The sequence below is a fragment of the Aegilops tauschii genome, unplaced genomic scaffold (genome assembly GCF_002575655.3).
Source record: "Aegilops tauschii subsp. strangulata cultivar AL8/78 unplaced genomic scaffold, Aet v6.0 ptg000442l_obj, whole genome shotgun sequence".
NCBI lineage: Eukaryota > Viridiplantae > Streptophyta > Magnoliopsida > Poales > Poaceae > Aegilops > Aegilops tauschii.
The window spans coordinates 29522-42530 of NW_027332683.1; the positions used below are offsets into that span (position 1 = coordinate 29522).

At 41.2% G+C, this 13009-nt stretch overlaps 1 protein-coding gene, 1 long non-coding RNA gene and 1 other non-coding gene across 3 annotated transcripts; 2 read left to right on the forward strand and 1 right to left on the reverse strand.

The window, feature by feature from the left end:
* Window positions 1-3277: 3277 nt before the first annotated feature.
* On the forward strand, window positions 3278-3357 carry LOC141030629 (small nucleolar RNA SNORD36). Its single transcript, XR_012192731.1, has one exon. It is a non-coding gene; the product is annotated as a small nucleolar RNA SNORD36 (small nucleolar RNA).
* A 2945-nt stretch (window positions 3358-6302) lies between these two features.
* Window positions 6303-7414, reverse strand: LOC141030627 (uncharacterized). Its single transcript, XM_073506174.1, has 2 exons — window positions 6902-7414; window positions 6303-6380 (listed from the first exon to the last, which is right to left on the reverse strand). Exons 1-2 carry the CDS (start codon window positions 7412-7414, stop codon window positions 6303-6305), a joined length of 591 nt encoding a protein of 196 aa, XP_073362275.1.
* Window positions 7415-7459: 45 nt separating this feature from the next.
* LOC141030625 (uncharacterized) lies at window positions 7460-12674 on the forward strand. The gene is made up of 2 exons (XR_012192729.1): window positions 7460-11410; window positions 12212-12674. It is a non-coding gene; the product is annotated as an uncharacterized lncRNA (long non-coding RNA).
* Window positions 12675-13009: the final 335 nt, after the last annotated feature.

Genomic DNA, 13009 nt, shown 5'->3' on the forward strand with positions numbered 1-13009 from the left:
GTGAAGCAACCTATATTTCTGTCATTCCCAAAATTCCCAAAACAATTGGGCATTCTTTACTATCCACATCATTGCCTCATGACAATATTCAACTCCATTTGAATGGTAAATCTTCCTTGGCAAATTTCCAAAGTTTTTTTTCAGCTCAAACTGTTGTGAAGGAAGTACTGGCTAGGCATATCCTAATGAGCTGAATTTTTGCCACATCTTCTATATTCCAAAATCATAGCTCTCCACAAAATTTGAGCCCCATCTAACAATACATGTGAGTGTGGCTTCAACATTCATATTTCTGTCCAGTGTGGTACGTTGCAAAGCAAGTGACACCTAGGCTCCTCCATTTGAGCTGCAAATTTTCCAAGATAGTGTCCTTAGTAGATGATCATCCTCGTCCAAAACTCAGGCCCATTGGCCATGTGCATTTCCCGTACCACTAATCAAACACTTGGGTGCTAATTCATGTTTGAGCCCGGTTCAGCCTCCTCGTGAGATTCTTCTATTGCCTTCTTCTTCCTGACACCTATCAGGGGAGTGCCCAACCCACTAGACATGCCTAGGCCACCCGGAACGCGTGGCAACACCACGGTCACGCGGTGACCACGCGGCGGGCATGTGAGTCTACGCGCTTTGGAGTTGGGGCCCTGGGCCACCATCCAAACCTCAACGTATCGCTACCAAACCATGTATTTCTGATTAAATAGATACTTTTCTACCTAGAAATGATTTTTTGAAAAAATAAAGAGCAAATTATGAGGCAGCTGCAGTTCAAATTTGTCCCGCTTCCTAGTGAATCAGCAGAAATTTGTCTTTTTCACCAGAGATGGATAAAAACTTTTGGCACCCAAACATTTTGTCAATTGTGCATTAAACATGGCATAGTATTTTATAAAATTGATTTGATCCAATTTTGCAACAAATATATGGTAGGTTCTTCACAAAAAAACTCATTTTGGGCACTCGAAAAATGGAAAATTGCTTTTTCATCCAAAGAAAATGAAAACTCCCTTAGGCAACATTGTTTGCCATTCCAATATCCACCCTTGTGCACAATATGAGATCATTTGAACAAACTATGCCATGAATGTGGCCATAAGATTGATCATTTGGCTTGAAAGCCATGAATCTTCAGAGATGATAGCTCATTTCTGAGAACACTTTTTTAAAAGAATTGCCGTATTACAAGCTTGTTATTTTTCCTGGTAACTTGGTCACATATAATGACACAATGCGAAGGTTTTCCAATTTTTTGATTTTGTTTGAATTTTGTATGCCCGTTTCAAAATGCGGTCAAAACAGCGGGAATGACCGTTCCTAGCTAGTGGTTGAATCTTGGATTTTTTTTGCTGTTTCTCTGATTAAATAGATACTTATTTACCTAGAAATGATTTTTAGAAAAATAAATAGAAAACTATGAGGCAGCCGTAGTTGAAATTTGACCCGCTTCCAGCTGAAACGGCGGAAATTTATCGTTTTCACTAGAGGTGGATCAAAACTTTTGACACCCAACCATTTGGTCAACTGTGCATTAAATATGGCCTAGTGTTTTGGAAAAATGATTTGGTCCAATTTTGCAACAATTATTTGGTAGGTTCTTCACAAAAAAACTCATTTTGGGCACTCGAAAAATGGAAAATGAAATTTCCGTCCAAAGAAAATGAAAACTTCCTTAGACAACATTGTTTGCCATTTCAAGATGCACCATTGTGCACAATATTGTAGCATTTAAACAAACTATGCATTCGAAAAATGGTAAGTATTTGGTAGGTTCTTCATAAAAAACCTTTTTATGCACTCGAAAAATGGTAAATGAATTTTTTGTGAAAAGAAAATGAAATCTCTATTGGGCAACATTGTTTGTCATTACAAGATGCACACTTATGCAAAATATGAGATCATTTTGACAAACTACGCCCATTGTTATGTTTTAAAAAAATTCAGAGTGGTCGGACCAATGAGACGCGAGGAACCGCCTTCACGCGGATCACCAAATTTAACGCAATCTGAGCCATCCATCGCGCACCCATCCAACGGTGGAGCTTCTCCCAAGAACAAAAACCCTAACTCACCCACCCACCCACCCTTCCCTCGACCCCGCCGCCACCCCCACCCACTCTGTCCCCGTCCCCTCTCGATCCCCCAGATCCCATCTCCTCGCCTCCGCCCGACCCTCGCCGTCTCCACCTCCTCACCCCATCTCGCCGTATCCACCTCCTCGTCGTCTCCACCTCCTCGCCCCATCTCCTCGTCCCCATCTCCTCGCCGTCTCCACCTCCTCGCCCCGTCTCCTCGTCCCCATCTCCTCGCCGTCTCCTCGTGCCCATCTTCCTGCAGAGAGACCGTGAGCTCGGTCGGCGGGATCCTCTTCGGTTTCTGGTGAGCTCTCCCCTCCCTCTCTGCTACTTCTCTTCTCATGGACCCGCAACATGCTCTGCTACTTTCCCCACTAGGATTTACCTCCACTTTACGAAATTCCTCTTACGGTTCGGTTAAGCCCTGCGATTTTCTGCAGATCGCGACTATGGGTACCTGCAGAGGCGTCGACCTGGCGCTCCTCGCGGCCATGCTGCTGCAAACCCTCCTCCCAACGTCCGAGGCCGAGGGCCTGGTGCGGAACGCGCTCAAGAAGCGCCCCATCAACCAGTACAGCCATGTCGCCACGCGCCTCTCCGGTGGCGAGGAGGCACAACAGGACCTCCTCCTCGGCGGCGGTGTAGCCGGCACCCTCTGCTCTAAGGAGGAGGGCGACATCGTGTCGCTCAAGAACTACATGAATGGATAGTACTTCAGGGAGATCGGCGTCGGCACGCCGCCCCAGAAGTTCACCTTCATCTCGGTGCGTCCTCCTCCTCGGTGGTGCTGACGTCTTTTTTGTTTTTAGGATTAAGAGGGTTTGGCTGTCCGTGAGACTGTGACGCAGGGGATTGATGTTGTTTTTGGTGCTTTGTTGGTGCAGATTGCGTGCTACCTCCACTCACGCTACAAGGCGGGGGCGTCCAGCACCTGCAAGAAGAATGGTTGGCGTCTGGAAACTTCTCTCACCACCATGCTAGTGATTGTGCTTTACAGTAGTTGACATGCTCTATTCCTGTCTGTTTTGCTTGCTGTCAAAGATGGTGTGTATTGTACACACCCCTCTGTGATTTATGCACTTCACATGCATTTTCCCCATCACCCACAAACCGTAACATGCTAGTTTTATGTGTTGCAGCAATTCTTGCACTTGATTTCAAATCGTTCTCTGCTCTGTGTGTGCACGTGTGTTAATGATCGATTGGCTGGTCAGATGATGCTACAACAACATATTCCTGAGATTCTCTTTGATGAATACAAAATTGAGGTTTTTAAGACTGATGGCCAGCCTGTCCAATGTTTGTTTTCTTCTATACACTTGCTCCTTCCAGTAGGCATTGCAAGTGATGTGTTCAAGTGTAGTCCTCTGGTCACATTTTTTAACCAGTACCATATGATTGTAGCATACTACTAGTTTTAGTCATTTAACATCTTAATTTACCTAGAATGATGAAGTATTGCACTTGGTAGATGGGCTGAGAAAATGATGATTCATATGATTATTCTGATACATTTGATGTTTCAAAATCAAGCTTTTGAACTATGCATAGATTTGAACAGTGAGCATAGGTGGTTATAGGTTGTTGTGATGATGAATATAAATATTAAGAAGTGCTCATGCATGGCAGTATACAAGATACCATTGTTTTCACTGTTTTATCAACATGCCTTTGCTGAATCTTCGGTTTATATGTGTAAACTATACATTGTCAGCTACTGAGTACTTTTTAGTTATTGAACGAACTCATACTGGTTAGTGTTGGCCATATGCAAGTAAACTAGATACCCACAAGACTTAACTATTTCCCAAAGCTATAGTGATACATTCTGTACTACACTGCTAATTCTTATCCGGGTTCGTTGTTTTATGTTCATGGTAACTAAATGTTGACATATTAGCTAATTGTGTACCTAAATATGACCCAGGTACAATGGATACAACAAGCTCATCCTCCTCAATCCCTAGCTACTGCACGATTGCCGAAGTGCAGTTCCTGGAGCATCTGGACCTCTTATTGTAGTAGCTGGTATGCTTGATGCGTGTATGTCCATCTCTTTACTGTTTTTCTAGAACCATAAATCCTGATGCATGATTATCATGGTCTGGTTTGTTAGATCTATTTTGCTGGTGCTTAAAATTTGACATGCCTGGATTCTGAAACTTGTTCTTACACTTTTCATTTCTATGATCAATTTAGAGAGTTGCACATGTCAGTATATTATATACCAAAAAAATCCTAGCTAGTGAGAACATTTTAGTCACTCCATGAACGCATACTGGTTAGTGTTAGTCATACTATTTATGTACATGGCATTTGCTGTCAATTCTTGATTATAAGTTATTGGATCCCTCATTGGCTACTGTTTGATGTTCTGTACCTATTCTTATTCTTATATGTTTATTCTTATTTTTGCATAGGTGAAGTGCGAATCCATGTCCGAAGCTGTGAAGCATATCAGCAAAGGGTAGCATATTATGTGTTGTAATTGTATAGGCAGTAGTAGGCATATCTGGGTTGTAATATACTGTAACGATTGTAATAGATTGATGTAGTATTATTTTGGACCAGTTTCATTTGCTCTCTAGTCTGTTCGAAACAATGATTGTGTATGTGATTTGAATACCCGTGAAATGGAAACCTGACAAGTGGGTCCAAGTTATAATGTGCGGGACCAATTTTGAGCTAAGCATGACAAGTGGGACCCATTGCAAAATAAAATGGCTGAAAATAGAAAAGCAGTAGACTATAAAAGGTTGCATTAGAATATAAAAGGCCATATTGTTGGGCCAGGCCCATGTAGCTAGCGAAAATTAAGAGAAAAAATTTATATTAAAAAGGCCGAATTGTTGGGCTAGGCCCATGTAGAAAACCGAATTGGACCGGGCTGATTCTTGTGCCACATCAGCTTGCCACGTTGGATGCCTACGTGGCCTGAGGAGGTTGCTAGTGACAAAAAATTTGGTCATGGAACCAACGACCTTTTACATATCACAAAGAAGGTCACTAATTTCAGTTTACGACCGCCAGCTTTTGACCTTCTGTTTTTGGTCACAAAAGGTCGCAAATGAAAAACTATGACCTTTCAGCGGCCAATAGTGAGGGTCACAAGTTGACATATTTCCTGTAGTGGTTGTGATACACATATTCATAACATTGAAGCCAAAAGATGCAGAGTTGATAATGATAATGCAACTTATTTGTGGCACTGCCTTTCGGTCATATTGGTGTAAAGCGCATGAAGAAACTCCATTCTGATGGACTTTTGGAATCACTTGATTATAAATCACTTGGTACTTGCGAACCATGCCTCATGGGCAAGATGACTAAAACTCTGTCCTTCGGAACAATGGAGCGAGCAACAGATTTATTAGAAATCATACATACTGATGTATGTGGCTCGATGAATATTGAGGCTCGCAGTGGGTATCGTTATTTTCTCACCTTCACAGATGATTTGAGCAGATATGGGTATATCTACTTGATGAAACATAAGTCTGAAACATTTGAAAAGTTCAAAGAATTTCAGAGTGAAGTGGAAAATCATCGTAACAAGAAAATAAAGTTTCTACGATCTGATCGTGGAGGAGAATATTTGAGTTACGAGTTTGGTCTTCATTTCAAACAATGCGGAATAGTTTCGCAACTCACGCCACCCGGAACACCACAACATAATGGTGTGTCCGAACGTCGTAATCGTACTTTACTAGATATGGTGCGATCTATGATGTCTCTTACTCATTTACCGCTATCGTTTTGGGGTTATGCTTTAGAGACACCTGATGAATTATGGTTTGAAGAAACCAAAGTTGTCGTTTCTTAAAGTTTGGGGCTGCGATGCTTATGTGAAAAAGCTTCAACCTGATAAGCTCGAACCCAAATCAGAGAAATGTGTCTTCATAGGATACCCAAAGGAGACTGTTGGGTACACCTTCTATCACAGATCCGAAGGCAAGACATTCGTTGCTAAGAATGGATCCTTTCTAGAGAAGGAGTTTCTCTCGAAAGATGTTTAGAAAAATCAGTGCAACAACATCAGCTCCAAGGCGAGAAATATGTCTCTATTTTGACCGGTAAGTCTCAATTTCACCTTAGCTACTCATCGTTGGTAAATTTGCATACATAGATTGTACAACCATAATAGAGATCATCAAAGTGATCAAATATTTAAATAAAAATTAATGAGTTATTGGCCATATTATATAAATAAATATCCATGAATGAGTTAGTGGTTCAGAACATGAAGACATCCTCCTTCAAGACGATCAAGTAGTCCTGAATTCTAACTCCGAAGTTGACAGCTTGATTGTTCTGAAGAATACAAGAAGTAATTTTAAGGTTAGAAAATTAGAGATCCAATGTGTAATATAAATTATTAAATTGGTCATGAATGAACGTACTAAGTTGAAACTGAATTTATAAACACAAAGTTGAAATATTGCATTACCTATTTGGTCAAGACTTCTGTGTAAACAATATTCTTTGTGTATGTATCGCTTGTACTGATCTTATTCTTCCTTTTCTTCTTCTCCTTTGTGCACGTGTCACCTTTATTTTTTCTATTGTTTGTCTCCTTGTTCACATCGTGTGTACCTGTTAGTACCTTTATGTTAGATGTCGCGGTTGCTCTAGAAAGCGCGACATATAGTTGACCATGTGAGAAAACAGGTTCAGGCAGGTAGACACTGGCCTTGTGATTTGTTTATTGTCATTGCAAAACTAAGTCTGACTGGAAACTGTTTTCTCTTAAAACTGAACGGGAACATGTCGTCGTCAGATGAGCATAATGGTATCCGAGGCAAGAAAACTCGCATTCCAAAGTGCTGCCCTACCACAATCTTTGCATCAATTGCATTTTTCTGAAATCCACGTACGACCAGTCTGGTGCCGTTGCAGAGCCCATTAGCAGGGTCAATGTTCCTGAGTAGTATGATTGGACAATTTTTTTTGAGCTTCAGCATATGTGGAGGCAGTCCATTTGGGGTTAGGGTGTTTAGGAATTCTGGTGGATAGTAGTTATGTGGGTCGTCTTCTACTGAATCGAAGCTGTGGTACACCATCTCCTCCCCTTGGAAGCGATCAATCATTTTTAGGTTGATCTTGTCTACGCAGTCATTCCTTGTGGATAAAATTGCTCTTGAGGTGATGTACTCTGGATCTTTTAGGTAAGCATTCCCCGTTTGGTAGATACTGTCAATAAGTCTATCCAAGGCGGTATCATCCGTCTTATTTGGCACACATATACTTGTAGGTAGAAGTATTTCACCATCATCATTTGTCTCCTCGGTTCCATTTCCAATGCGTAGTAGGTATTCTGCGAACCATGGGTCGTTTTGAGCCCTCATGTTGCGCACAAGCTTCAATTGACGCATGCAATTCCAGAGCTCCGACCCGCGTAGTGATGCATCTACTATCTGGGCTCTTGTTCCCTTTTGGACAACAGGTAGCACTTGTCTAAAATCTCCCCCAAATACGATCGTTTTTCCACCAAATGGAAGATCTGGTCTATCCATTATGTCCCGCATGCTTTTGTCTAGCGCCTCCACCGTTTGTCTCTTTGTCATAGATGCTTCATCCCAGATTATTAGTGATGCTGCTTGGAGTAGCTTTGCTGTCCCACTCTATTTTGTGAAGCTACAAATAGCTCCATCATCTATTTTTAGTGGAATCTTAAACCTCGAGTATGCGGTCCTCCCTCCAGGCATTACGGAAGCAGCAACACCGGAAGTGGCCGTCGCCACGGCAATCTTGCCTTGTCCGCGTATTGTGGCCAAGAGCGCCCTATAAAGAAAAGTTTTTCCTGTGCCTCCTGGCCCATCGACAAAGAATATACCTCCTCTTTGGCGGTCAACCATGGCTAGGATTTCGTCGTAGGCCTTCCTCTGCTCGATGTTTAGGTTTTTATGCAACGATACGTCCTCAGGGTCCACCTCGATGGAGGTCTCCTCAACGATCTCCCTAGGTATGTCGCCAGTTGTCTCATGTCGTTTGTCGATCTCTGGAAGAGGAAACGATTCTATGTCTTTTCCCATTGAGTGCCACATGTCCCTGATATTTCTCAGCACCATCTGTTCGACTGTGTGCTTGCATTTGCAGTTTCTGCTGTAGTCTTCTGACATTGCGTCAAGGTGTTTGTTCCATAGGCCACGTACATCGCTGGGTTCACAGAAAACCAAGATTGCCGCGAATAGCCTTCGTAGTGATGATGGCATTCGAAACAACTCTGCTTCTGTCATGCAGTCATCTAGTGTGTTGTCTGCCTCAATGAGCCCCCGTTTTTCTGCAGCTTCACAGAAGGTTGGCATTACTTGTCCATGGACTGTTCGTAGGTCTTCGTAGCTGGTGGCGCCTGTCACGTGGTTTAGGAGTACTCGAAGATAATATTGTTCTCCTTCAGCCGGGTGTGCCGAGACCATCCTGCCAACCTGGAAGACAGCGGCTCGTTTCCTCTCTTGCCAAAACTTCCCTTGTCTTTGCCAAGTATAATATTCCTGAAAGTCTCTGTATAGTATGCCTCGTGCTTTCTCATGTAAGCTGTTTGCTTCAAAGTACGCGGTCAACATTGATCTTTCTGTGCCATCACGGTCGATAATATTCTTTATTTTTTCCATGCCATGGTATGAAACCATGTGCATATTTGGAAGATGTAGCTGCAGTTGCAAGACTGGTGGGTGTATTTTGCTTAATTCGAAGCCATATATTCTCCAGAGTGCTTCCGGAGGTGTCACCCACCGCGCGTCTCTGTACTGTTTAATCTCGTCAATTTCGACTTCGTCTACTTTGTCAGTTACAGGTACAGATGCTCGGTCATGTCCCTTATAGATGTACTTGAACAAGTACTTAACAACTTTAATGCTCGAGCATATCTCAACATTTATGTGGCAGTTGAACATCCGCAAAAGATATGGGTTGTAAGGAACTACCCACCTATTATCCAGTTGGCATTTTCATACCGTTTCAGTCCGACCATCATTGCGTCTCCTATACAGTGGGTAAGAGTCCTTACCTTGAATTGTAGTTTCATTAAATGGCCTTGGATAATTGTTCTTGCATGACGGACGATTCTTTGTGCATGGACAAAATTTATTCAATGCACCGCAAGGACCATGCATCATATGTTTGATTACCATTTTGTATAACTCTGGGTACTTGTGCTTGTTAGGGAGCTCAGCGGAGATGATTCTGTCATACTGTTCCGGACATGTGTATTTGTATTTTCCAGTCATGATGAGCAAAAAGTGAGCATGTGCTAATCCCCGCTTTTGGAACTCTACGACATATGTATATGCCTTAACCTTTCCAAGAATGGCCTTCTCAAATAGTTGCTTCTTCATTTCTTCTAGCTTCGCCTTGAAAACACGAACGACAATGTCTGGGCGATCTTGTGGTGTTTGTCCAAACTGTAGTTCACGTGTGATCTCTTCCCAGTTGGGGTTGCAGGTCATTGTGAGGAATACATCTGGTTTTCCATATTTTCTAACTAAAGCCATAGCATCTTGATACCGACGAATTTTATCTCATGGCCCTCCAATAAATGATGACGCAAGTACTCTCCGTTTTCCAATTGCATCTCCATTCTGTTCTCCGGCTTGAATGCTGTCTAGAAGGCCTTGGTATAGATCCGCCCTTATTTTGTTTTGATGATGCCACATGTAACCCAGTCTGGAGTTTTCAATCTTTATGTATGTATCTACAGCAAACTGCTGAAAAAGCCGTCCGCCGTGCAATATTGGGTTGAATATGCTTGGTCGTGTATGGAATTTATAGCAGTAGTATTCTTTCATGGTTACCCACAGGCCGTTGGCAGAATCTGTGCAAATATTGTGACATCAAAAGTTAGTTAAATTGAATTTTGAATATAATAGTATATGAAAATTTTACCTGGGTCATCATCATTACTGATATCATCAGCACCAATATCTTCCGCTTCTGTATCCCTCTTTGGGATTTTCCTATGCCAACCCAGTTCAGCTCTTGGAAAGAATAGAGGGTACGACAACGGATCAGAGCACCCGTAATATGATCGAATGTGCTCTTTTTCGTTGTTGTTTCCATGTAGTATTACATTCCTGTCATAAGTGTCTCTTCTTTCATTTCCTTCAATCCACACTGCAGCTACCTCTGAATTTATTGGCGCATTGTATGTTCTCTGGTCCAATCTTTGGTCCAGGTTTAAGACGAGTCTGTAGTCCTCAAGGTTTTGGGCTCGTCCCAAACTCCTAAACTGTTGAGAGTATGGGTTATCCCGTAGGATGTCGGTTATTATCCCGATCACATGCTTGTCTTGCTCGTACATTTCCTCGCGGCAATGGCGGTACCGATGCTCTGAGCTTGGATCATCGTCGTAGAAGTATAGCTCTAGATGCTTTGGATCTGATCTACTATTACCAAATGAGTGTATGTTGTGATAGATCTGACCATGTGCTCGAAAGGTGTAAATACCACCAGTTGTTCGCATGTCAGTTGTGTCTCTGTCAAGATGGCAGTATAGAGTAGTAAACGAGAAGTGGCCATTGAAAAATCTTATATTGTTCCGAAAATGTCTTGCGTCAGAGTCGTTGCTTGTCCAAAGTCTCATGAGTTCAGGTGGTGTATCTGCATTGGCTAGTCTTATCTGTCCTTTTCTGCAGCATAATTTCTTAGTTTCATACTTGAATTTTCTTGCATGGCAGAATCTGCAATTTTCTTCTGTTTTGAGCACGTGTTTTTTTGGGTATGTTGCTATAGACGAAATCATAAGGATCAGGGTTGTGCATTTCCTCGCCTTCTTTGATTTCAATTTCCACTTCTCTGTCCCATTCTAGTTTGGTTTGTAGCATAAAAGTTAGTACAGAAGCTATATAATGATTAAAATATATTTAAATTCTATTGAGCATACCTTGACCAGAGAACATGTATTCGTCCTCGTTTATGTCCTCTTCAAATATGACTTCATTATTACCTGTGTTGCAATTTTTTATTGTATAATATATTTCTTTGGATTTCATAAGAACATATATGGAATTGATGACCTTACCTTGATCGTCATTATTGATTGATTGTGTTGGTGTATCTACTTCTTTCATGGTAGCATCATGCTCACATATGATCTCATCCTTGCCTGTGTAGTAATTATTTATATGTAATTTTTGTATTGCATAAAAATATATAGGAAATTTTATAACCTTACCGTGAACATCATTGTATAATGTTTGTATTTGTGCATCTACTTCCTTGATTGCTGGAAACATTGAAGACGGGATGTCTGGCCACAACGCCACCTTATTGTGATCGTCACTTGGTGTATCTGCTTCTTTGATGCTTGGAAACATTGATGAGGGGATGTCTGTCCATAAAAGATGGTTTGTTGTACAAACATTTGTATATTTATTTTGAACGCGAGTATTGTGTAAAATTTAGTATTACCGTAAATCATTTCTTCTGGTTGCTGTAGAGGTTCTGTGTTGGCATCGCCGGTTTCCGTCATAGATACATCTTGTTTCGATGATACATGCCTCTGTCTTGTCGTGAATTCTTTGTTACGACGGTGTAGCAATGTTTGCCTTTCTCGTGGTGTGACATGCTTTCTGTAATCAGGAAAGGTAGAAGTACCAACTTCTTTTTCAGTTGCGATATATGCAGGGTTCTCCAGTGCAATGGAGTCTTTGCTTGCTGTGTTGCGTTTCAATTCATTGATATGTTCTATTCTAGCTTTCTTTTGTTCCGGCTGCATTTTTGCATATATCTGCCTTTGTTGTGCGCATATTTTTTCTTTCTTTTGTTGATAGCCTTCACGGCGTTTTTTGGGTTTTTCCTCTCTTTTTTCATCGGCCATTTGTGCATAGCGCTCTCTGTCTAGTTTCCTTCTTCTTTCCTTAGCATCCATCTCTGGAGAATGTGATCAAAATGCTTGCCTGCATGAGAGTTTTGGAAGTGTAAGAAATATTAGAAATGGAAAATTGATTAAACTTGTATATGTTAGTTCAGTGTGCAATCTAGTCAAATAATTGCATCTATTTTTTCCTTGTCAACAATGATGTTTAAATATGATTCAGTGTATCATATATAAAATCTTGTAAATTTGTTGCTCAAAGTACGGTTTGGTGTACTATTTGTTCGGAAATTTCAAATTGCTAATGATAAACTTATTCATTTCATGGCAGGTACCGGTGTTCCTAAAGATGTTGAAGAATTCGCAAAAAGAAAGAGATGTTGAAGGATGTCGTATATGAAAATACGCAACGAAAATACCTGATGTTAATCTGACTTGGGAGCTTAGCAGCTTAATTGAACCAAAGGTATCTAGAAGGCGACGTGTGAAACTGATTCTATTTAATTGAATTGAAGACTTGAGATTGTGTAAGAATCACGTGGAGGTACAGGTGTATTTGTAGCACCAGCGATACCTGACTCCAAGTAGGTTTCGGCCTCCTGTATGTATCTAAGTAGGATTCAGACTCTTTCATTGAGTATATTTTTTGGGTGTTATTTTGGTACTGAGTCGGACTGACTATGGCATGTACGTATACACGGCCCGGTATGATGTGGCCCTGGACGTGAACGTGGTGTATGTATCTAAGTAGGATTCAGACTCCTGTATGTATCTAAGTAAGATTCGGACTCTTTCATTGAGTATATTTTTTGGGTGTTATTTTGATACTGAGTCGGACTAACTATGGCATGTACCGAGACACTGCGAGAGGTCATGGGTTCGAGTCCCAGCGTGCACCTCTTTTTATTATTAAAGACCGCACGTTGATTATTTTAAAAGTCAAAGGCGTTATTATAAAATGTAAACGAATCGTTTTTTTAACTTATATCAGTACCACGGTTTCATTACAATAAAAACTCAGGGGGTTTCTGCAAAACGCCATGACGGACCAAGAATACCTATTTCTTTTATTAGTAGGTATAGATATAGATGTCAGTATTAAACTTTTGTCTTGAATCTTTCGGATCTA